Genomic DNA, 22646 nt, shown 5'->3' with positions numbered 1-22646 from the left:
CGACAATTCATGACAGTTTAATTAATCAAGCCACAGGCAGACACATTTCAGGACGAGCAAGATGAGAAGCTTCCTGCTGTCTCAGTCTGCACCTTTCTCAAATCTTTCCTACAACTCTTCACTCTTTCGAGCAGAGAACTCTAATCCTTTAAATTTTTCCTAGAGCAGTAGGGGAGTGATATTGGAACAGAGCAAAAGTTAAAGTAAGGAGGTGCTTGGGAATTCCCTGGCAGTCCAGTCGTTAAGGCTCCGCACTTCCACTGCAGCGGGCACAGGTTCGATCCCTGGTTGGGGAACTAAGATTCCCACATGTCATGTGGCATGGGGGAAAAAATAAAAAAAGGTAAGGAGGTGCCTTAGTAACAAGGATTCCAAAATCAACTAAGCTAAGCACTTCATTAAGGAGTGCTGTCAATGCAGGCACAAGACCAACCACTGCAGTTCAACAGAAATGTAGGAACAATAATGTTTTTCAGTTAAAAAAAAAAAAAAAGAAATGTAGGAACAAAAGACAGGCTACATTCCCCTATAATCTTTTCCTAGTCCCAATTCAAAATTCAACTTGTGTTCTTTTTACTTTTCTTATCAGTAGGCCCCAGCAGAAGGACACTAGAGGCTTTGACGAAGGCAAAAGAGTCCAAGGTACATGATCCAACTACCACACGCACACTCAGAAGCAGAGGTCGGTAATATGTCACCCAGAACCTTCCACAATGTGGCTCCTACCCTATGACTTAAAATGCACAATCCTGAGAATGTTTTAAGGAACCACAGCAAACAAGTGAAAGCAATATTCTCCTTATTCAACTCTTGCCCTGCTTCTACCATGACCATGTTTGAACACTCATGTGCCAGGCACTTTATATGCATCATCTCACTTAATGCTGTGAAGAAGGTATTAATTGTCATTATTTTATAGATGAGAAAATTGAAGCTTAGAGATGTTGAGAAACTTGCCCATGGTCATGTTATATTAAATGGCAAAAAAGGAACTGGAACCTAGTTATCTGACCACTAGCCCAGGCTCAACAACACAAAGGCCACATCCATGAAAATACTCACAGCAATATAACCAGTCCCCATAACTGTAACACATAAGTACTCACCTAAATGCCCAATGGGGAAAGCTTGAGCAAATTATGGTTCAAGAACAAGACGGTATGTTATCCCTAAAATAACTAATGAGGATGAAGTATAAACAAGAGGAAATGTTTGAAATTTACATTAAAAAATAGAATATATAAATACATGTACATAATGATTAATAGAATGTACTGTTGCCCAGATCAAGGATTTTTGTCTATTTTGTTCACAGCTATTTTCCCAGTGCCTGGAACATAGTAGGTGCTCAATAAATATTGGTTGAATGAATGAATGAATTGCAGCACAGTAACATTATCTATGAATACGGACAAGACCTAAGGATAATAAGCAAGGAAGAAAACTTTTATTTTACGTTAATGGAATTATGAATGACGTTCTTTTTTTTTTAATTTTTTTTTAATCAGTCATCAATTATGAATGATATTCTTCAACTGTAGTAACATCTCAACAATAAACATTTAAATATAAATAAGTTCAGGTTTAGGACAACTGTGGAATTAGAATCACCCCTTGATTATTTTGCCGAGAGACCAAGTGAGAGCAGGGCTGACTGTTCTCCATACAGACCTTTAATTAATCCCCCCCATCTGCAGCACACTTATCTTTCCCAGTCTTTGTCAGTCAAATCAGAGCCCACAACCTCTTCAAAGACATGTTAGACAAACTGGCTCCCACGTGCAATGATGTCCCACATGCTCCCCCATGTTCTCTTTGTTCATCTGTGTTTATAACATATATATGCCTTTACTTTCATTTTCATGGTTATTTAAAAATGGAGGAGCGCCTCCATATTTACCTCATGCTCTTTAATAATCTCTCTCTTCCTGCCCTTACAAATGGTCTACATGGTTCCTAAGGTAGTGTGAAAGTACAAGAAAAGACCAGAATGAAAGCTGGCCTTGAATGTGATGAAGAGCTTCTTTTCTGGAAGGCAGTGAGCATGTTGTGTGTGATGCCAGGTACACAGTGAGGACACAAAGCCAATGATAACAATAACCTTTCTAAACTGGCAAGACAGGGACAACTCTAGCACTAGCTGTACTTAGGCAATTCTCAATGTCACTCTGGACATTTCTCATCTCCCTTTAAGAAATAAATTTATATACCAGTAAAACACAAATCAGACTTCCAGACTAAAGCATGGTGAAGTACGTCAACACACCCACTAACAACCAACTATTTGAAACACAGGAATTTAATCTAGATTCTGAGATACAGGCATGCAAAGAAACCTGACATCAGATCATAAAAATAGAAATCAGATGGCTGTTCAGCACACAAACATTCAGTGTTACTAGGCCCAGCTTAAAGATACTTTTCCATGAGTAGTAACAAGAAAACAACCATTACTTGGTTAATTAATGAATGTATAAATAAAAGTAAAATGTTCTTAAAATTCAGCTATACCAGAATACAAGAAAGTTGATTTAATAAATAAAGTTAGTCTTTTCCAGATATTATACAAAACCTTAGTGCCACTTGAGAGAAAGAATAAATATAAGGTATTTGTTCTTAAGAATATTAACTGCTTATGTTACAAATGACAATGCATAGAAACCAGGTTGTTTTGAACAAGGGACTACAAAGACTTCTGCATTTAAAGTCAGAAGTCCTGAAGACTCATGATTCATCCACGAAAGGGAAAAATGATCCACAGCAAAAGAACTTTGAGAGATTTTCCAGCCATATTTTGCTGAATAGCAAGCACTAGATTTTAAAACAAATTCAAGCAAGAGGGTGGCAGAATAGAGTGTTCTAGGGAACATTTTCCCAGCTCTACTACAGTTAATACAGCAATTCGTAAAGCAAGAACTGTAGTAAAAACACTCATTAATAACCAGTTTACTTCTCTAACCCTATTTGAGGAAAACCAGGCTTGAGAAAATGAGCAGCACAGTTCAGCACTGAAGTTTAAAAAATCAAATTCTTCCCTCCAACAGTAAAGACACCTTAGGCTGCATTCATGATCCTCTACATTTTATTCCTTTTTACCTATACATTTTAGTCTCCCACTCCAGCCCAGAAGGTAACTTCCCCATCCCCATGCTTAATCGACCTGTGGACTTCGGTTACTTGCACTGCTGTTGCACCCTATCTTGAAGTTTATCCTATCAACAGAAAGCTCAGATGGATCACAGTAGCTCCATGGACTAGATCTAGCCCAAAATGTACTATTTCTTCTCCTTTCTGAAGCATGGGCAGGGCTCTGAGCAGCAACACTCTGCCTCTCCCGCCCACAGCCCTGACATGCTGCTGAGAGAAAGAGCACACAACGTGGGAGACGCTTCCAGCCCATCACCAATGAAAGCCAGCCTGGGCTCTCTCTGGGGCTTAACCATGCCTAATCCCCTTCTTAGGCAGCCTGACAGCAAATGCCTCATGCAATTCAGGGAACAGTACCAACAGGATTCACTGAATGAAAAAATTATTCTAAGGTAACTATAGCACATTTTGCAATAAAAATGCCTGTTATTACTAGAAAAGGCCCCCCCTCATCTATAGCAGCAATAATAATCTTTGTGTAAGTTTCATATAAAAATATAGCATGTAGGGTTTCCCTGGTGGCACAGTGGTTAAGAAACCACCTGCCAATGCAGGGGATACGGGTTCGAGCCCTGGTCCAGGAAGATACCACATGCCGTGGAGCAACTAAGCCCATGCGCCACAACTACTGAGCCTGCGCTCTAGAGCCTGCGAGCCACAACTACTGAAGCCCACACACCTAGAGCACGTGCTCCGCAACAATAGAAGCCACCACAGTGAGAATCCCGCACACCACACCGAAGAGTAGCCCCCACTCACCGCAACTAGAGAAAGCCTGTGCGCAGCAACGAAGACCCAACACAGCCAAAAATAAATAAAATTAAATTAAAAAAAATTTTTTTTAAAGAGGTAACTTTGTTTTCTTTAAAGACTGAAATATCACTAAAATATTTGAAATATTCGTCAGAGATTTTCCCTCTCTTACAACACACTCCACCTCACTTGGCAATCATTTCATCTTTCACGACTATTCCATTTGTATAGGATGATAGCTCATTCTCTAACAATGCTTCTGTTTTGCCATTATTTGAACATCAGCAGTCCCCCCCCCCCACCACCCTATAACAGATAAGCATTTTCTCTGTTGTCTATCCTCAGCCCGGGATCTGATTTTCTGGGCACTTTCCTTTCTCAATTAATGATCTTACTCAAGGACTGGTCCCAGAATACATACAGGAAGACTCTCTGACACCAAGGGCCCTCACTAAACCAAAAGCCCAGTGTCCCAGGCAATTGGCAATTTTCTACTTAAGAGACTTCAAATCCCAAAAGGTAACAGAAGGCTTAATTTTGTTAGGCTACGGCTCACCCATAGGCAACTGCCAGAACACAACAAAATGAGTAACACAGATCAGTGGAAAATTGATGCCACTCCTCAAACTTAGCTTTTGTTCATGGACAGCTGCTCATAAGGCTCTAATTTTAAACTACGTACATATCACATTTCCTACTAGCTGAATAACACCTAAATCATATGAAAGAATTAAATATCTCAATAAGTCACAGAGTTGTGCAAACAGCACCATGACCAATGAGGGAAATCAGTACTGACCTGGGTGATGACTACTGAGCTCCATTCTCAGAGACACATGCAACAGGGGAGTGAGAGTAGCCAAAGCACCTGTGAACACCATTCTGTAAACTTAGCACTTAAATTATTTCCTCCTGTCTCAAAAAACTTTTAAATACAAAAATAAAACCAATGCTAGTTTTTAGCCAGCCTGAGAGAGGAAGATTGTGATTCCTTCTCCCTTACTCTTAACCAAGCTACTTCTGCCTGTCGTCTTTGGTCAAATTCCTGAACCACTTAAAACACCACTGAGCCCCTTTATGTGCAGCCAAGCCACCAAATGAGCCAGGACCTTTGCTGCCCAGCCCCAGAAAGGAAATGGTGTTAACATGCTCCTCAGTGAGGGAGGGAAAAGAAATCCATCTTCTACTTCTACCATCATCTAAAATTTCATGGATTATTTTCCTCTTTGTTTCATTTTCTCTCTAACCCTTTCCTGGGGTTTCAACTTTCTTCCATCTCTCTTTGTTCCTTCATCTCTGTTCCAAGTTCTTTTTGTTCTACTCTTCATGATCTTGAAGGACAGAATAATGCCCTTTTACGACAGTAGAGAATGTACAGCAGGGACTAGGGAATCTAGCTCAGTCCAGTAACATCAGCTACATCATCAAAAGTTGACAAAATCCACAAGTATCTCAAAATTATTCAATACCTATTATGGATGAAACACTGTGATAGGGATGATGGGAGAGATAAGGTAAAATGTAGTTTCTGCCCTCCAGGAAGTAACAATCTAGTTGGAGAAAACATGCAAAAACACATGAAAAGGTAAAACAACATGAAGCAGTCAGAAGACTGCACTATACGATGTAATAAACATGGGCTGTAACATTTGGACACTGGGACCAAAAGAGACAACCACTGTGTTCTAGAGGGTCTTGAGGAGGCTCACTCAGGGAAATCACAAGGTAGACTCTGAAGGAGCCCTGAGGGTACTAAAAGGTGAGGAAATGAAGGGAAGGCTTTCCAGGGGGCCGACAATATGACAGCCTAATAAAAAGGAAGGACGTAAAATGGTAAATTTTATGGATTTTACTACAAAAAAAAAAAAAAAAAAAGAGGAAAGGGCCTGTGCCCCTCAGCTGTGCCCCGCTCTAGCAGGTCAGGAAGTCAGCACAAGGGGCTGGACAAACTGAGAATTCCTACGCACACATGGGAACATCCTGATGAACTTAGTCAATTGATACCGCCCAGAACCACACACCTGACAATTTTTTTTGTAATTTTAAATACCAAGACTATGTATAATATGGTTAAAGTAAAAGAAACTAGTTGACCAGATAGGGAGAGGTGTGAATAACGAGGAAGGAAAAGATCTGATGCCTCTCTTCTACCAGGGAAATGCCCTCGGAAAGCAGAGGTCCCAGCAGCTTTGTTATCGTTATGGTAGAGAAATCCCAAACCCAGAGGTTCCAATGGGTCTCCATTCTTCAGAGTTTTCTGCTGAGCACAAGAGAGGAAATGTGCACACTTCTAGGAGTGAGTCACACAAAAAGCTTTAGCTTTCAGCTTCCAGCTAGTTGCTAGTAAAGCCCTGAGTGTCCAAATCCAACGTATTGGTTAGCCTTTGCCGATCACCTGGAAAAAAAAATTGCCTGAACTAGTAGATAAAGCAACTTTTATAGTAATGACCCATGGCACACCTTAGTTATTTCCATTTAAATACCAACATGAAAATTATTCGGTTGAAATCATTCCAATGTGCTCTTGATCTTCAATTTTAGCAAACAACAAAATCCATGTAACAGTTCCTGAAAGGAAGGTCAGGGAAAACAGTAAAGTAGGAGAAATTTCCCCATTTTCACATAATGGCCAATGTTAGAGGAGAAAGAAACATGCTGGGAAATTGTCTAAATGACTATAATAATATTCACGTTCACAGTACATGGTGTTCTATGTGGCTATGCTATGTACTAGTGTAATATTACATAGTACAAAAGGTACATAGTGAGGACAGTAACTGGCCTGAGGGGCAAAATATACATAAATAGTTTAAGTGTTAAAAATAAGGTGCTTGCTAGAATAACCAATTTTGTTAATTACTTAAAATTTCAATTTAACACCCCCCAAAATCAATGAAATACAAGCTATGAGAACTTGCTTTATTCTTAGTTATTGCTAAAATCTCTTTGAACATCAGACATTAGTCATCAGTATATGAAACAAGTGAGCTCATCAGCCCAGAAGCACTGATTATTCACAGCAAACCAGGAGATCTAGGTACCTCTCTTAAGACATTTATCAGTCACCCACACATTGTTGTGTTGAAGATGGTGATTCTGATGCTTATCCTATCTTACCTCATAAAGTTTCATAAGACTTTCTGAAACAAGTGTTAATCTATGCAGTTCTGCTTTCTGTGTACTTCTGGTCTATTTTTCCTGAATTCACCCCACCCTTCCTTTCTAATTCCTAGTAGTCTGGGAAGCTGAGGACCTTAGATATGCACATATTAGCAAACAAAGTAAATGCATCAAATGTGTCCGGATGATGCAACATACACTTATATTTGGTTTCAAGCTACAGGCCATTCGATCAGTCTGGAGGAGATGTTAGCAACAGCTCCTATTTAGATTTAATTGCAGGAATTACACTTGGGAATTGACAACACTGCTCACCTTTAAGACAGAGGCTAAGCTGGTCATATGCTCATTGAGGGCACCCTCGGACTCCTTGTAGGTCAAGCAGGTGAATTGGTACTCCTCAGGATCAAAGGCATCGGCCCCCTGCTGCTCCACATCGCTTGCTACGCCTACGTAATAGTCCTCTATGTCCCCAGGGTCCTCGTCCTCTTCCTCTTCCTCACAATTTGGGTCATAGTCCTCTTCATTGCTGTCAGACCCCTGGCTATTCATGTCCACAGACATCTTAACATCCAGACGAGTTGTAGATGAGGAAAGCAGTTTTTTTCCCCTCCCCACAAACTTTAACACTTTCTCAGATGCATTAGTGTTTTTGTCTTCTAAGGGAAGAAAAGAAAAAAATAAGTGTTACTTACTTTCAATATGAGAAGTTGTAACAAAACCCATTCAAGAGTCAAAATGGCATAGCCCTGGTCCTACCTCCACTATGGCCTATTCCAACTCTCCCCTCATACAAGAAACATCACCATCATCTCTATGCTCAGGCCTTTCAAAGGGAAACCCTTTCCTGGAGGGGCAGAAGCAGTTAACAATGGTAACTTCACATGAAGGGTCTGGCATGAAAGAGTAAGGCTATCTGCTCTATGTCACGGAGTTAAATTCCCATAGATTTGTCCTTCCTGCCAGGGTCCTTAAGAGAGAAGCACATTCCCACAGCTGGCTGCCCATAGAAGAAGCATCCTAAAGGCTAAACAACCAAAGTTTAAAATCTCTTAGCTAATCATGCTCCACTGAGTGGTGACACAGACAGTACATAAATAGGGACACAGTTCCTTCCCACTATAATATCTAGGGAAAGAATACCATTGTTTTACAGACATCACTCTCAGATAAATGGAAAAAAAGGTGCATAGTAAAGAAAAAATAAAAACCACATAGCTCTTCAACATCCTCCTCTAGTCTGCAAAGTTAACTGATCTTTCCATTTTAAAGGGTTCTACTAATCCTTTAAAAGAGGTACTTAAAAGGCAAAGAAACTGATCCAATAGTGAAGGAAAACTATAGATATTCTGCCTTAGCAGGATCAAGGCTAGAATCTACTTAGGGTAAAGAAACAAGAGATCAAATGTAACCAGCTACTGAAAAATCCTCACAGATCAAAATGTTACTCAATTACATATAAATGAAAAGAGAATACTAGTTGAGAAAGCAAAACAGTCACAGTCTTAACTTCTTTTCAGAGAGGGCTTTGGCAAATACCCATTAACTTCTCTGCACAAGAACTATTTCAAGTGATCATTTCCAAGGAACAGTATCAAATAGTGATTTAAATCTAAAACTAATAGGACCTTAAAATGCAAGAGCATTTGGATTGAATAGTACATAAATAATTTACATAACCAAATCTGGATTAAATACTAAAGTAAATTTAAAACCTATTTGAAGTAGATAATCTCTCCAAAAAAAAAAAAAATTAAAACAAAGATTAAAAATCAATGTGTGTGGGGGTTTCCCTGGTGGCGCAGTGGTTAAGAATCCGCCTGCCAATGCAGGAGACACGGGTTCGATCCCTGGTCTGGGAAGATCCCACATGCCACGGAGCAACTAAGCCCGTGTGCCACAACTAGTGAAGCCAGCGAGCCACAACTACTGAAGCCAGCGAGCCACAACTACTGAAGCCCGCGCCTAGAGCCCGTGCTCTGCAACAAGAGAAGCCACCGCAATGAGAAGCCCGCGCGCAGCAACAAAGACCCAATGCAGCCAAAAATAAAATCAATAAATAAATTTTTTAAAAAAATCAATGTGTGCTGAATATGTAACCAGTCTAAGGGATTATACAGCCACATTATAATGATATCATAAAAATATCAGTGACTCTACCTCTGATATGTTACCTATAAATGCTCAAATTAAAAAAAAAGGTCACATTAATGAGAGGGCAGTAATGTAATACTTGCAGTTTGACTTTTAACAAATTGTTTTGTATGCTAGAACCACCTCATCACAACTGAACTTAACTATGGTATTTTTCCTTTAGGAGAAAAAATTAATCTTTAGATTAAATTAAAAATACCTGTAATTCTTGAAGATCTTTCAGGAAGATGTCACCCAAATAGTCTATATCATATAATTTCCATCTAAAATGAAAAGAGATAGTTCTATTTATATATTTTAAAATTGGTACCCTGAGTTTGCAAATTTATTTTTTAAAAAGTAAAGACATTTAAAAGGACAAGCAGCAAGGGACCAGAAAATTATTTTCTTATTTTAAGTCCCATAGAAATCTATATGTCATAATTACATACTGACAAGAGTTACATGGCCTTCTAAAAAAAGAAAGTATTGAAAGTAAACAGCAGGACTTCCCTGGTGGCACAGTGGTTAAGAATCCACCTGCCAATGCAGGGGACACGGATTCAATCCCTGGTCCAGGAAGATCCCACACGCCACAGAGCAACTAAGCACGAGCGCCATAGCTACTGAGCCTGCACCCTAGAGCCCACATGCCACAGTTACTGAGCCCATGTGCCACAACTACTGAGGCCCGCGTGCCTAGAGCCCGTGCTCTGCAACAGGAGAAGCCACTGCAATGAGAAGCCCGTGCACCGCAACGAAGAGTGGCCCCTGCTCACCGCAACTAGAGAAAAGCCTGAGCGCAGCAATGAAGACCCAACACAGCCATAAATAAACAAATAAGTAAGTAAAAAAATAAATAAATAAATAAATAGACTTAAATAAATAAACAGCTAACAATAATTTAACCTGGGGTACTGGTGAGAAAAATGGATACCCAGTTCTCTCCCTCAGTTTGAAAGCCCACCACACCTCACTTTTTTTTTAATTTTTATTGGAGTACAGTTGATTTACAATGTTGGGCAACACCTCACTCTTATTGTTAAGATTTCCTAAATTAACTACCACAATTTCAATCTTAAATGTTACACAGAGGTTGACAAAGCAAATCATAACTGACTTAAACTGGACTTTTGCCATGAAGTCATCTCCACTAACACTTATAGAATACTGCCAATATTTCAGATCTCACTTTATTCATGAAAAAAATATTTTCAAATAAAAAAGTCCCCAAAAGAAAAGAAAACAAAAAACAAAACAAAAAAAAGAGAGAGAGAGAAAACAGAGGGAATTCCCTGGCGGTCCAGTGGTTTGGGCTCAAAAAGCAAAAAACAATGTCTCCAGTAGAATGCCCACTAGGCAATATTAACACCCATTTCCCACCTCTCTTCTGACATGCTCAAGGGCTACCTGACTTTCTCAGAACTACAGATCCCACTATCTAAGACTAAATAAGTACTATTTGCTTACTTAATTAGAAATTTTATGTCCATTTCTTTATCCTTTTGAATTTCTTGGAAAACCAGAGCTTATAACTTTCAAAGAAATACTTCAAACACAAACAGGCAAATTTAAACTAAATGAAAATCAAAGTCCGAACAATGATTGTGGAAGATAATTTCCAAAATAGAAGACAAATAATTGATTTTTTTATTCTTTTTCTTTTATCTGCGTTTTTATGTATGATACTGCTTATTAGGCAAATTTGCATAAAGAGCATTATAAATATTGCTTCCATCTACAAAATACCACTACCAATAATAGCTTTCATTTAATGAGAGCCAATTTCAGGTCAGACTCATTCTCATTAAATGTTTATAAACCCTACAAAGTGGCTATCATCCCCTTCTTACAAATGAGGAAACTAGAGTTCAAAAAGATTAAGCAACTTGCCCAGGACCACACTGCTGCCAACCAGTAGAGTCCAGCATAATACTTTCACCAGATCCAGGGCCTACGAGGACTCATAATGCCCCATCACCCTCCCAGAGAGCCTCATACTATCCACAAAGCTACCTCCAGAATCACAACAAAAAAAGCACCGTTTTCACTTTCTCTGGATTTTTCTCCAGGATTTGGGCTTACAGGTTGCCCATAGCCTTCTCACCAACTAAATATTCAAGAAACAGAGGAAAATTTCAAGCTGCCTTCCAAAAAAGAGAATGTCATTTCATGCTTACTGGGTGTTCTAGGTCCAAATTTAAATAAAACCTTAGTTTTTAATCTTTTCCAAGTTAAATATCCATACTCTATTTGAAAGAATGCTGACATTGCTTAAAGGGGCCAGTATGTTATTACTTTATTAACAGAACTGATGATAACGCTCTGATTTCCTTTGGATATTAAATATTATCCTTACATCCCAAACAGAAAAGGAGTAACAGAAATTACTCCTCCCCCTTCCCCCAGTCAAAGTCACGTGTTCAGAAGACCTGCCGCCCACCCTGGGCTAAAGAATTCAAACGGAAGACTTCTCAGTTTAAAGATGACAAGAACAAAACACGGACTTTTTGGTGGGTCTGACAACGTTTACTCCAGACGTAATATTTAGCACTGTAGGGTCATTTACTAAGTCTACAAATCCGAAGAAAATTACTTGATACAAAAATATGAACCCTGTCTAATACGGTAGCCACTAACCACATGTGATTATTTAAATTTAACTTAACTTAAAAATTAAGTAGGGACTTGCCTGGTGGCGCAGTGGTTAAGAATCTGCTTGCCAATGCACGGGACACAGGTTCGAGCCCTGGTCCGGGAAGATCCCACATGCCGCGGAGCAACTAAGCCCGGGCGCCACAACTACTGAGCCTGAGCTCTAGAGCCCGCGAGCCACAACTACTAAAGCCCGCGCGCCTAGAGCCTGTCCTCCGCGACAAGAGAAGCCACTGCAACGAGAAGCCCGCACACCGCAACGAAGAGGAACCCCAGCTCGCCACAACTAGAGAAAGCCTGCGCGCAGCAACGAAGACCCAATGCAGCCAAAAATAAATAAATAAATAAATAAATAAATAAATTTAGATTTAAAAAAAAAAAAATTAAGTAAAATTTAACATTTGCTTTTTCAGTTGCACGAGCCATAAGTCAAATGCTCAATGGCCACATGTGGATAGTGGTTACCCTACTTAAACAGCAAAGATACAGAAGATGACCATTGTGGCAGAAAGTTCTATAGGACAGGGTAACAATCAGTACTGAGGTGAAGTCATCCCAGAACACGGTCGCCTCTGCCGCCGCTAGCATAGCAGCGTCGGGCGAGGTCGACGCAGCTCCTGGGCCGCCTGTCCCGTCCGAGGCGCCGGGATATCCGCGAGGACACGGAGCCCACGCGCTGCGGGACCCTTCACCAACGGGCGTTAACTAACCGCGCGGGCTGCATTGCTAGAGCTCCCAACGATGACTCGAGAGGGGAGCCCCGCAGGCAGCGCGTCTGCCGGCGCGCCCGGCGGGGAGGGCCCAGATGCGCCGGCGCCAGTCGGTCAGAGGCGCTGGCCTCCGACCTCACTGCGAGCTGAGCAGGCGGCGGGAGGAGGAATAACGGAGAGACGCCAGGCGCCAGTTCGCCCTGGCCTCAGCCTTCAGCCGCCCCTCGGCGGGTGGCGGAGTGCGCTGAAACAGTGGAAGAGCTGCCAAGGGCGCCGGGACCTCGCGGGCAGCGACGAAGGCGGAGCCCCGGCCGGGCTAGGGAGGCGCGCGGAGAGCCCACCCCCTCCCCCGGCCCGCCGGGGTAAACAAGGCCTAGACTCGCACCGCGCACTTACCGGGAGCCGTGGCCCCGCGGCCGCCGAGCCCGGGCGGGCCAGACCGTGTCGGGCCGGGCCAGAAGAACCGGGTCCAGGCGCGGCGGCGGCGGAGGCGGCGGGCCAACGCCGGTCAAGACCCGCACTGCTTCCTCCGGCGAAGCCGTCTCAGCAGCTCCGGAAGTGCTCAGAGCAGTTCCGTCACTTCCGGCCCGGGGTCGACCCGCGGTCGCCGGGGTCGCGGCAGGCGCTGGGCAGTAACGCCTCTCTGCGGACACTTCACTACAGCCCAGCGCTGCGACCCAGAGTGGGCCGAGAGCACAGCCGGTGCCGACGGCTGCGAGAGGCAGCAGAGGAGAGGATTCGGCTTATTGGAGAGTGGTCACGGCATCTCTTCCGGCTTTTGCCTACCAGCGCCTCCCGCCGGGATACTTTAAACCAGGGTTTTTCTGTCGGACTCCTCACTTCTCTGTTTGTAATCGGTGTCCGGCACCGAAAAGACATCCAGACGTTCGTGGAGTGGATAAAGGCCTGTTGTTTCCCGGCCGCTATCTAGTCGAAAGAGAGCTGGGTCTTCGGGTCAGCGCGCAGGGCCGGGAATTTCTGCGTACGTTCTGAGGCCGTCGCCTGGTGGCCGCCGATTCACAGGACCACGCCAGGCTTCCGCTTCCCTCTCCGCGGCCTAGTTCGCTGCCTAATTCTTTGCCTTCCCATTCATCCAAGATTGACTCTTAACTGCCTTGTTGCACAGTTTCTTCAAACAGTATAGGAAGTGCCATTATGACTTTAAGTACCTTCTAGGGCTTTTGTCAAGTATTGTGGATAGATAGAGCCGTGAAGCCCCACTCAAGTTGCTGCTGCACAACGTGGAAACGCCTGTGTGAAGCCAGTGATGTTAGGGAGCCTCCTCGCTGTGCAAGTCCGTAGATAACCCAAACCATTTCCACCCATACATGAGTCGTGTATACACTGATATTCAAGATATTCAAGATATCGTTGTGTAATGGGCTCTCTTATTTTTAGTTCTTGCTTCTTGCATGTATTCGTGTATTTCTTATACATGATTTTCAGCTTCCTGTTTAATTCAGAGCCTGTACCCAAGTCAGGTGCATTCAAATACTAGAAAGCCCCACATGAATTTGGAGTGAAAATTAATAGTAATGAGTAACATATTGTAGGGTTGTGAGTTTTATGCATTAACAATGTAAAAGTCTATCTATAATCCAGTGTACTTATTTGTTATAACAAAACATATAATCCCTTTACATCATGACACTAGCTAAGGACCCAAAATATATTTTCTGCTAATGAAATCTCTTTAATTAGAAGCCTTCACTTTGGGTCACTGGTAATAAATCCTCTCCAGTGAATAAAAGGGAACAATCAGTTTTTCTGTATAATTATTGCATTTGCAAAATAGAGAATGAGGTCATTCACATATCAAGTACACAGGTGTATGTACAATATATTGGAATCCAATGTACAATCCTTACTTGTTCTCCTGTCTTGCCCCTCTTAAAGCTGAGTTTCTTAAGGGCACAGATCCAACCTTGTTTTCAATATTACTCTATTAAATAGCCGCTTATTGGGCTGATGCTAATACCATTATTTTTAACTAGTGACAATTTCTCCCCAGGAAATAAAGATTTAAAAATTAGGCCAAAACATTTAAAGATACAGACAAAATTATGTGCACATATATGTGCTTTAGAATGGTGATTCCATAGGAAAAAGTTTGCAGCATCCCATGTGTCCAAAAGTAAAGGTTTGTTAAATTATGGTAAAATATACAATAAAGAAAACCATTAACAATTAGGCTGTACTGAGGCATCTATTAACAAGGAAAGGTATCTGTGATATGAATAGGATATGAAATAATGTGTGTAGTATTCTGTTTTCAAAATAAATTTGCACGTAAGATATATAAATATAAAATGTAATGTCTCTCTTGGTTTCTGTGGCACAGGAATCTGGACAGGCTACAGTAGGAATGATTTGTTTTAGCCCCTTGATGTCTGGGGCCTCAGCTAGAAGACTAAAATTTCTTAGCCAATATCATACAATTTTTCTTTTGTATAAACCTTAGATTCAGAATGATGTGTTTTCACTTTTGAAAATTCACTGGAGAGCATTGAATTTCTAAGAATAACTAAAGGGTAGTACTGATATCCTCAATATTGAGTCTTGGAATCCAAGGAATATAGTATTTCTTTACAGTTATTTTGTTTTTCTTTTATGTATTTGAATTGTTATAGTTTTAGTCACATGGATCTTTGGTTTAGTCTTGCATACATTGTGGGTTTTGCTATTATTCTGAACAGGATTCTTTCTTCATGTTTTCTAATTGGTTATTGTTAAAGTATCAAAACGTTATTGCTTTCCAACATTGTTCTTGTGTCTGTCTCCTTACTTAGCTTGCTTATTAGTTTTAGTGGATTTTCAACTGATTCTCTTCAATTTTCAAAGTGAGCATTTGGATCATTTGAAAATAGGGATATTTTGGACTATTAATTTTTAATTTTTTAATTTATTTTCTTCCTTTTCTTTTCTCCCTCTTTTTCCACCTCCCTCTTTTCTCCTTTCTTTCTTCCTAGCTTTCCTACTTTCTTCCCTCCCTCCCTTCCTATTGGTATTTTTGCATTAGCTACCATGTCCAGTAAAACGTTAAGCAGTAATCATGATTAAAAAACATCTTTACCTTTGTTCCTGTCATTAATAGGAAAGTTTCTAATATTTCACCATTAAATAATTTTGCTAAGAAAAATATGGTAGTTACTAGTTTGCTTTAAAAAAAAATGTAGTTACTTTTTGTCTATTACAAGGGTGTTTACTTCAAATCTTTTTTTTTTTTTTTTAGGTGAAGGAAAACGAAGAGAATTTACTGCCTTTAAAATAAATGCTAATTTTTTTTTCAAGTAAAAGGAAACTGATAACAGAGTGAAATCTGGAACTTTACAAATTAAGGAAGAGAAATTGGAATGATAAATATCTGCGTTAGTTTCCTAGGATGGCCATAACAAATTACTGTAAACCTAGTGGCTTAAAACAACAGAACTTTATTCCCTCATAGACTCAGCTTCTGGTTGCTGTAAGCCTAAGAATTTGTGCATTTCTTCCAGGTTGTCCATTTTATTGGCATATAGTTACTTGTAGTAATCTCTCATGATCCTTTGTATTTCTGCAGTGTCACTTGTTACTTCTTCTTTTTCATTTCTAATTCTGTTGATTTGAGTCTTTTTTTTCTTGATGAGTCTAGCTAATGGTTTATCAATTTTGTTTATCATCTCAAAGAACCAGCTTTTAGTTTTTGTTTTGTTTTGTTTTATTAATCAGTTATCAATTTTATACACATCAGTGTATACATCTCAATCCCAGTCGCCCAATTCAGCACACCACCATCCCCACCCCACCGCAGTTTTCCCCCCTTGGTGTCCATACGTTTGTTCTCTACATCTGTGTCTCAACTTCTGCCCTGCAAACCGGTTCATCTGTACAATTTTTCTAGGTTCCACATACATGCGTTAATATACGATATTTGTTTTTCTCTTTCTGACTTACTTCACTCTGTATGACAGTCTCTAGATCCACCCACGTCTCAACAAATGACTCAATTTCGTTCCTTTTTATGGCTGAGTAATATTCCATTGTATATATGTACCACAACTTCTTTATCCATTCATCTGTCGATGGGCATTTAGATTGCTTCCGTGACCTGGCTATTGTAAATAGTGCTGCAATGAACATTGGGGTGCATGTGTCTTTTTGAATTACGGTTTTCTCTGGGTATATGCCCAGTAGTGGGATTGACCAGCTTTTAGTTTTATTGATCTTTGCTATCGTTTCCTTCATTTCTTTTTCATTTATTTCTGATCTGATCTTTATGATTTCTTTCCTTCTGCTAACTTTGGGTTTTTTTTTTTGTTGTTCTTCTTCTTTCTCTAATTGCTTTAGGTGTAAGGTTAGGTTGTTTATTTGAGATTTTTCTTGTTTCTTGACGTAGCATTGTATTGCTATAAACTTCCCTGTCAGAACTGCTTCTGCTGCATCCCATAGGTTTTGGGCCACTGTGTTTTCATTGTCATTTGTTTCTAGGTATTTTTTGATTTCCTCTTTGATTTCTTCAGTGATCTCTTGGTTATTTAGTAGTGTATTGTTTAGCCTCCATGTGTTTGTATTTTTTACAGTTTTGTTTCCTGTAATTGATATCTAGTCTCATAGGGTTGTGGTTGGAAAAGATACTTGATAAGATTTCAATTTTCTTAAATTTACCAAGGTTTGATTTGTGACCCAAGATATGATCTATCCTGGAGAATGTTCCATGAGCTTGAGAAGAAATACACTTGAGAAGAAAGTGTATTTTGTTGTTTTTGGATGGAATGTCCTATAAACATCAATTAAGTCCATCTTGTTTAATGTGTCATTTAAAGTTTGTGTTTCCTTATTTATTTTCATTTTAGTTGATCTGTCCTTTGGTGAAGGTAGGGTGTTAAAGTCCCCTACTATTATTGTGTTACTGTCAATTTCCCCTTTTACTGCTGTTAGCAGTTGCCTTATGTAGTGAGGTGCTCCTATGTTGGGTGCATATATATTTATAATTGTTATATCTTCTTCTTGGATTGATCCCTGGATCATTATGTAGTGTCCTTCCTTGTCTCTTTTAACATTCTTTAAAGTCTATTTTATCTGATATGAGTATAGCTACTCCAGCTTTCTTTTGATTTCCATTTGCATGGAATATCTTTTTCCATCCCCTCACTTTCAGTCTGTATGTGTCCCTAGGTCTAAAGTGGGTCTCTTGTAGACAGCATATATATGGGTCTTGTTTTTGTATCCATTCAGCCAGTCTATGTCTTTTGGTTGGGGCATTTAATCCATTCATGTTTAAGGTAATTATCGATATGTATGTTCCTATGACCATTTTCTTAATTGTTTTGGGTTTGTTTTTGTAGGTCCTTTTCTTCTCTTGTGATTCCCACTTAGAGAAGTTCCTTTAGCATTTGTTGTAGAGCTGGTTTGGTGGTGCTGAATTCTCTTAGCTTTTGCTTGTCTGTAAAGCTTTTGATTTCTCCATCAAATCTAAATGAGATCCTTGCCGGGTAGAGTAATCTTGGTTGTAGGTTCTTCCCTTTCATCACTTTAAGTATATCATGCCAGTCCCTTCTGGCTTGTAGAGTTTCTGCTGAGAAATCAGCTGTTAACCTTATGGGAGTTCCCTTGTATGTTATTTGTCATTTTTCCCTTGCTGCTTTCAATAATTTTTCTTTCTCTTTAATTTTTGTCATTTTGATTACTATGTGTCTCGGCGTGTTTCTCCTTGGATTTATCCTGTATGGGACTCTCTGCGCTTCCTGGACTTGGGTGGCTATTTCCTTTCCCATGTTAGGGAAGTTTTCAACTATAATCTCTTCAAATATTTTCTCTGGTCCTTTCTCTCTCTCTTCTCCTTCTGGGACCCCTATAATGCGAATGTTGTTGCGTTTCATGTTGTCCCAGAGGTCTCTTAGGCTGTCTTCATTTCTTTTCATTCTTTTTTCTTTAGTCTGTTCCACAGCAGTGAATTCCACCATTCTGTCTTCCAGGTCACTTATCTGTTCTTCTGCCTCAGTTATTCTGCTATTGATTTCTTCTAGTGTAGTTTTCATTTCAGTTATTGTATTGGTCATCTCTGTTTGTTTGTTCTTTAATTCTTCTAGGTCTTTGTTAATCATTTCTTGCATCTTCTCAATCTTTGCCTCCATTCTTATTCCGAGGTCCTGGATCATCTTCACTATCATTATTCTGAATTCTTTTTCTGCAAGGTTGCCTATCTCCACTTCATTTAGTTGTTTTTCTGGGGTTTTTTCTTGTTCCTTCATCTGGTACATAGCCCTCTGCCTTTTCATCTTGTCTATCTTTCTGTAACTGTGGTTTTTGGTCCACAGGCTGCAGGATTGTAGTTTTTCTTGCTTCTGCTGTCTGCCCTCTGGTGGTTGAGGCTATCTAAGAGGCTTGATGGGAGGCTCCTCTTGTAACATTCTTTATTTCAAAGTCTATTTTATCTGATATGAGTATTGCTACTCCAGCTTTCTTTTGATTTCCATTTGCATGGTATATCTTTTTCCATCCCCTCACTTTCATTCTGTATGTGTCCCTAGGTCTGAAGTGGGTCTCTTGTAGACAGCATATATATGGGTCTTGTTTTTGTATCCATTCAGTGAGCCTATGTCTTTGGTTGGAGCATTTAATCCATTGACACTTAAGGTAGTTATCAATATGTATGTTCCTATTACCATCTTCTTAATTGTTTTCGGTTTGTTATTGTAGGTCTTTTCCTTCTCTTGTGTTTCCTGCCTAGAGAAGTTCCTTTAGCATTTGTTGTAAAGCTGGTTTGGTGGTGCTGAATTCTCATAGCTTTTGCTTGTCTGTAAAGGTTTTAATTTCTCCGTCAAATCTGAATGAGATCCTTGCTGGGTAGAGTAATCTTGGTTGTAGTTTCGTCCCTTTCATCACTTTAAATATGTCCTGACACTATTGGGAGACTCAATATTGTGAAAATGCCTATACTACCCAAAGCAATCTACAGAGTCAATGCCATCCCTATCAAATTACCAGTAGCATTTTTTACAGAACTAGAACAAAAAATATTAAAATTTGTATGGAGACACAAAAGACCCCAAATAGCCAAAGCAGTCTTGAGGGAAAAAAAAACGGAGCTGGAGGAATCAGACTCCCTGACTTCAGACTATACTACAAAGCTACAGTAATCAAGACAATATGGTACTGGCACAAAAACAGAAATATAGATCAATGGAACAAGATAGAAAGCCCAGAGTTAAACCCACACACCTATGGTCAACTAATCTATGACAAAGGAGGCAAGGATACACAATGGAGAAAAGACAGTCTCTTCAATAAGTGGTGCTGGGAAAACTGGACAGCTACATGTAAAAGAATGAAATTAGAACACTCCCTAACACCATACACAAAAATAAACTCAAAATGGATTACAGACCTAAATGTAAGACCGGACACTATAAAACTCTTAGAGGAAAACATAGGAAGAACACTCTGACATAAATCAAAGCAAGATCTTTTTTGATCCACCTCCTAGAGTAATGGAAATAAAAATTTAAAAATGGGACCTAATGAAACTTAAAAGCTTTTGCAAAGCAAAGGAAACTACAAACAAAATGAAAAGACAACCCTCAGAATGGGAGAAGATATTTGCAAATGAATCAACAGACAAATGATTAATCTCCAAAATATATAAACAGCTCATGCAGCTCAATATTAAAAAAACAAACAACCCAATCCAAAAATGGGCAGAAGGCCTAAATAGACATTTCTCCAAAGAAGACATACAGATGGCCAAGACACACATGAAAAGCTGCTCAATGTCACTAATTATTAGAGAAATGCCAATCAAAACTACAATGAGGTATCACCTCACACCAGTTAGAATGGGCATCATCAGAAAATCTACAAACAAATGCTGGAGAGGGTGTGGAGAAAAGGGAACCCTCTTACACTGTTGGTGGGAATGTAAATTGGTACAACCACTATGGAGAGCAGTATGGAGGTTCCTTAAAAATCTAAAAATAATATTATCATAGGACCCAGCAATCCCACTACTGGGCATCTACCCAGGGAAAACCATAATTCAAAAAGACACGTGCACCCCAACGTTCATTGCATCACTATTCACAATAGCCAGGTCATGGAAGCAACCTAAATGCCCATTGACAGATGAATTGATAAAGAAGATGTGGTACATATATACAATGGAATATTGCTCAGCCATAAAAAGGAACAAAATTGGGTCATTTGTAGAGACGTGGATGGATCTAGCAGCTGTCATACAGAGTGAAGTAAGTCAGAAAGAGAAAAACATCGTATATTAACGCATATATGTGGAACCTAGAAAAATGGTACAGATGAACTGGTTTGCAGGGCAGAAATAGAGACACAGATGTAGAGAACAAACGTATGGACACCAAGTGGGGAAAGTGGTGGGCGGGTGGGGGTGGTGATGTGATGAATTGGGAGACTGGGATTGACATGTATACACTAATATGTATAAAATGGATACCTAATAAGAACCTACTGTATAAAAAAACAAATAAAATTCAAAAATTCGAAAAAAAAAGAAAGAAATTGCCAATAAAAATAAAAAATAAATAATAAATAAATAAATATGTCCTGCCACTCCCTTCTGGCTTGCAGAGTTTCTGCTGAAAGATCAGCTGTTAACCTTATGGGTATTCCCTTGTATGTTATTTGTTGTTTTTCCCTTGCTGCTTTTAATATTTTTTCTTTGAATTTACTTTTTGATAGTTTGATTAATATGTGTCTTGGCATTTTTCTCCTTGGATTTATCCTGTATGGGACTCTCTGTACTTCTTGGACTTGATTGACTATTTCCTTTCCCATATTAGGGAAGTTTTCAACTATAATCTCTTCAAATATTCTCTCAATCCCTTTCTTTTTCTCTTCTTCTTCTGGGACCCCTATAATTTGAATATTGGTGGGCTTAATGTTGTCCCAGAGGTCTCTGAGACTGTCCTCAGTTCTTTTCATTCTTTTTTCTTTATTTTGCTCTGCAGTAGTTATTTCCACTATTTTATCTTCCAGGTCACTTACCCATTCTTCTGCCTCAGTTATTCTGCTATTGATTCCTTCTAGAGAACTTTTAATTTCATTTATTGTGTTGTTCATCATTGTTTGTTTGCTCTTTAGTTCTTCTCGGTCTTTGTTAAACATTTCTTGTATTTTCTCCATTCTATTTCCAAGATTTTGGATCGTCTTTACTATCATTACTCTGAATTCTTTTTCAGGTAGACTGCCTATTTCCTCTTCATTTGTTTGGTCTGGTGGGTTTTTACCTTGCTCCTTCATCTGCTGCGTAACTTACTGTGTTTGGGGTCTCCTTTTCTCAGGCTGCTGGTTCGTAGTTCCCATTGTTTTTGGTATCTTCCCGCAGTGGGTGAGTTTGGTTCAGTGGCTTGTGTAGACTTCCTGGTGGAGGAGACTGGTGCCTATGTTCTGGTGGATGAGGCTGGATCTTGTCTTTCTGGTGGCCAGGATCGAGTCCGGTGGTGAGTTTTGGGGTGTCTGTAAGCTTATGATTTTAGGCGCCTCTCTGCTAATGGGTGGGGTTGTGTTCCTGTCTTGCTAGTTGTTTGGCATGGGGTGTCCAGCACTAGAGCTTGCTGGTCGTTGAGTGGAGCTGGGTCTTAGCGTTGAAACGGAGATCCCTGGGAGAGCTCTCGCCAATTGATATTACGTGGGGCCGGGAGGTCTCTGGTGGTCCAGTGTCCTGAACTCAGCTCTCCCACCTCCAAGGCTCAGGCCTGACACCCGGCCGGAGCACCAAGACCCTGTCAGCCACACGGCTCTAACATTATATCTGGTGGTAATGCAGACTAGAACAGCCCTTCTGGAAACATCTGGCAGTTAAACATACACCTATCACATCTGGTTCCTAGGTACTTACTCAGGCTTACTTGTGAGAGGAGAGTGACTACCTCCTGCGCAGTAAGAAGGAATTTGGCAAGAGTTTGGGGATTGTTCTATATCCTGTTTGTGTGGAGCTTACAAGAATCTGTGCATGTGTGGGGAATTCCCTGGCAGTCCAATGGTTAGGACTCTGCGCTTTCACTGTTGAGGGCCCAGGTTTGATCCCTGGTTGGGGAACTCTGGAGAATCCAGCCTGGATGGGAATGGCCAGGCACCAGGGGCCACACACAACTGGCTCTTCCTGGCAGAGGGCTCCAA

The 22646-nt window shown here is 40.2% G+C and overlaps 1 protein-coding gene and 1 pseudogene across 4 annotated transcripts in view; one reads left to right on the top strand and one right to left on the bottom strand.

The window, feature by feature from the left end:
* Positions 1 to 13083, bottom strand: part of ARIH2 (ariadne RBR E3 ubiquitin protein ligase 2) — a 47460-nt gene extending 34377 nt beyond the window's left edge. The window contains exons 1-3 of one of the 4 annotated variants that reach the window (XM_059939589.1): positions 12915 to 13083; positions 9374 to 9437; positions 7336 to 7679 (exon numbers count right to left, since the gene is read on the bottom strand). In XM_059939589.1, the coding sequence (XP_059795572.1) occupies positions 7336 to 7584 (249 nt within the window). In that variant the 5' untranslated portion in view covers positions 7585 to 7679; positions 9374 to 9437; positions 12915 to 13083. Of the gene's footprint in view, positions 1 to 7335; positions 7680 to 9373; positions 9438 to 12914 lie in introns of those variants that run through there. The other 3 variants (XM_059939587.1, XM_059939588.1, XM_059939590.1) reach the window with 3 other exon arrangements.
* Positions 12550 to 15130, top strand: LOC132375330 (collagen alpha-1(III) chain-like; annotated as a pseudogene).
* Positions 15131 to 22646: the final 7516 nt, after the last annotated feature.

The sequence above is a fragment of the Balaenoptera ricei genome, chromosome 11 (assembly GCF_028023285.1).
Source record: "Balaenoptera ricei isolate mBalRic1 chromosome 11, mBalRic1.hap2, whole genome shotgun sequence".
In the NCBI taxonomy this organism is placed as follows: domain Eukaryota; kingdom Metazoa; phylum Chordata; class Mammalia; order Artiodactyla; family Balaenopteridae; genus Balaenoptera; species Balaenoptera ricei.
This window is presented reverse-complemented; position numbering and strand designations above follow the sequence as displayed.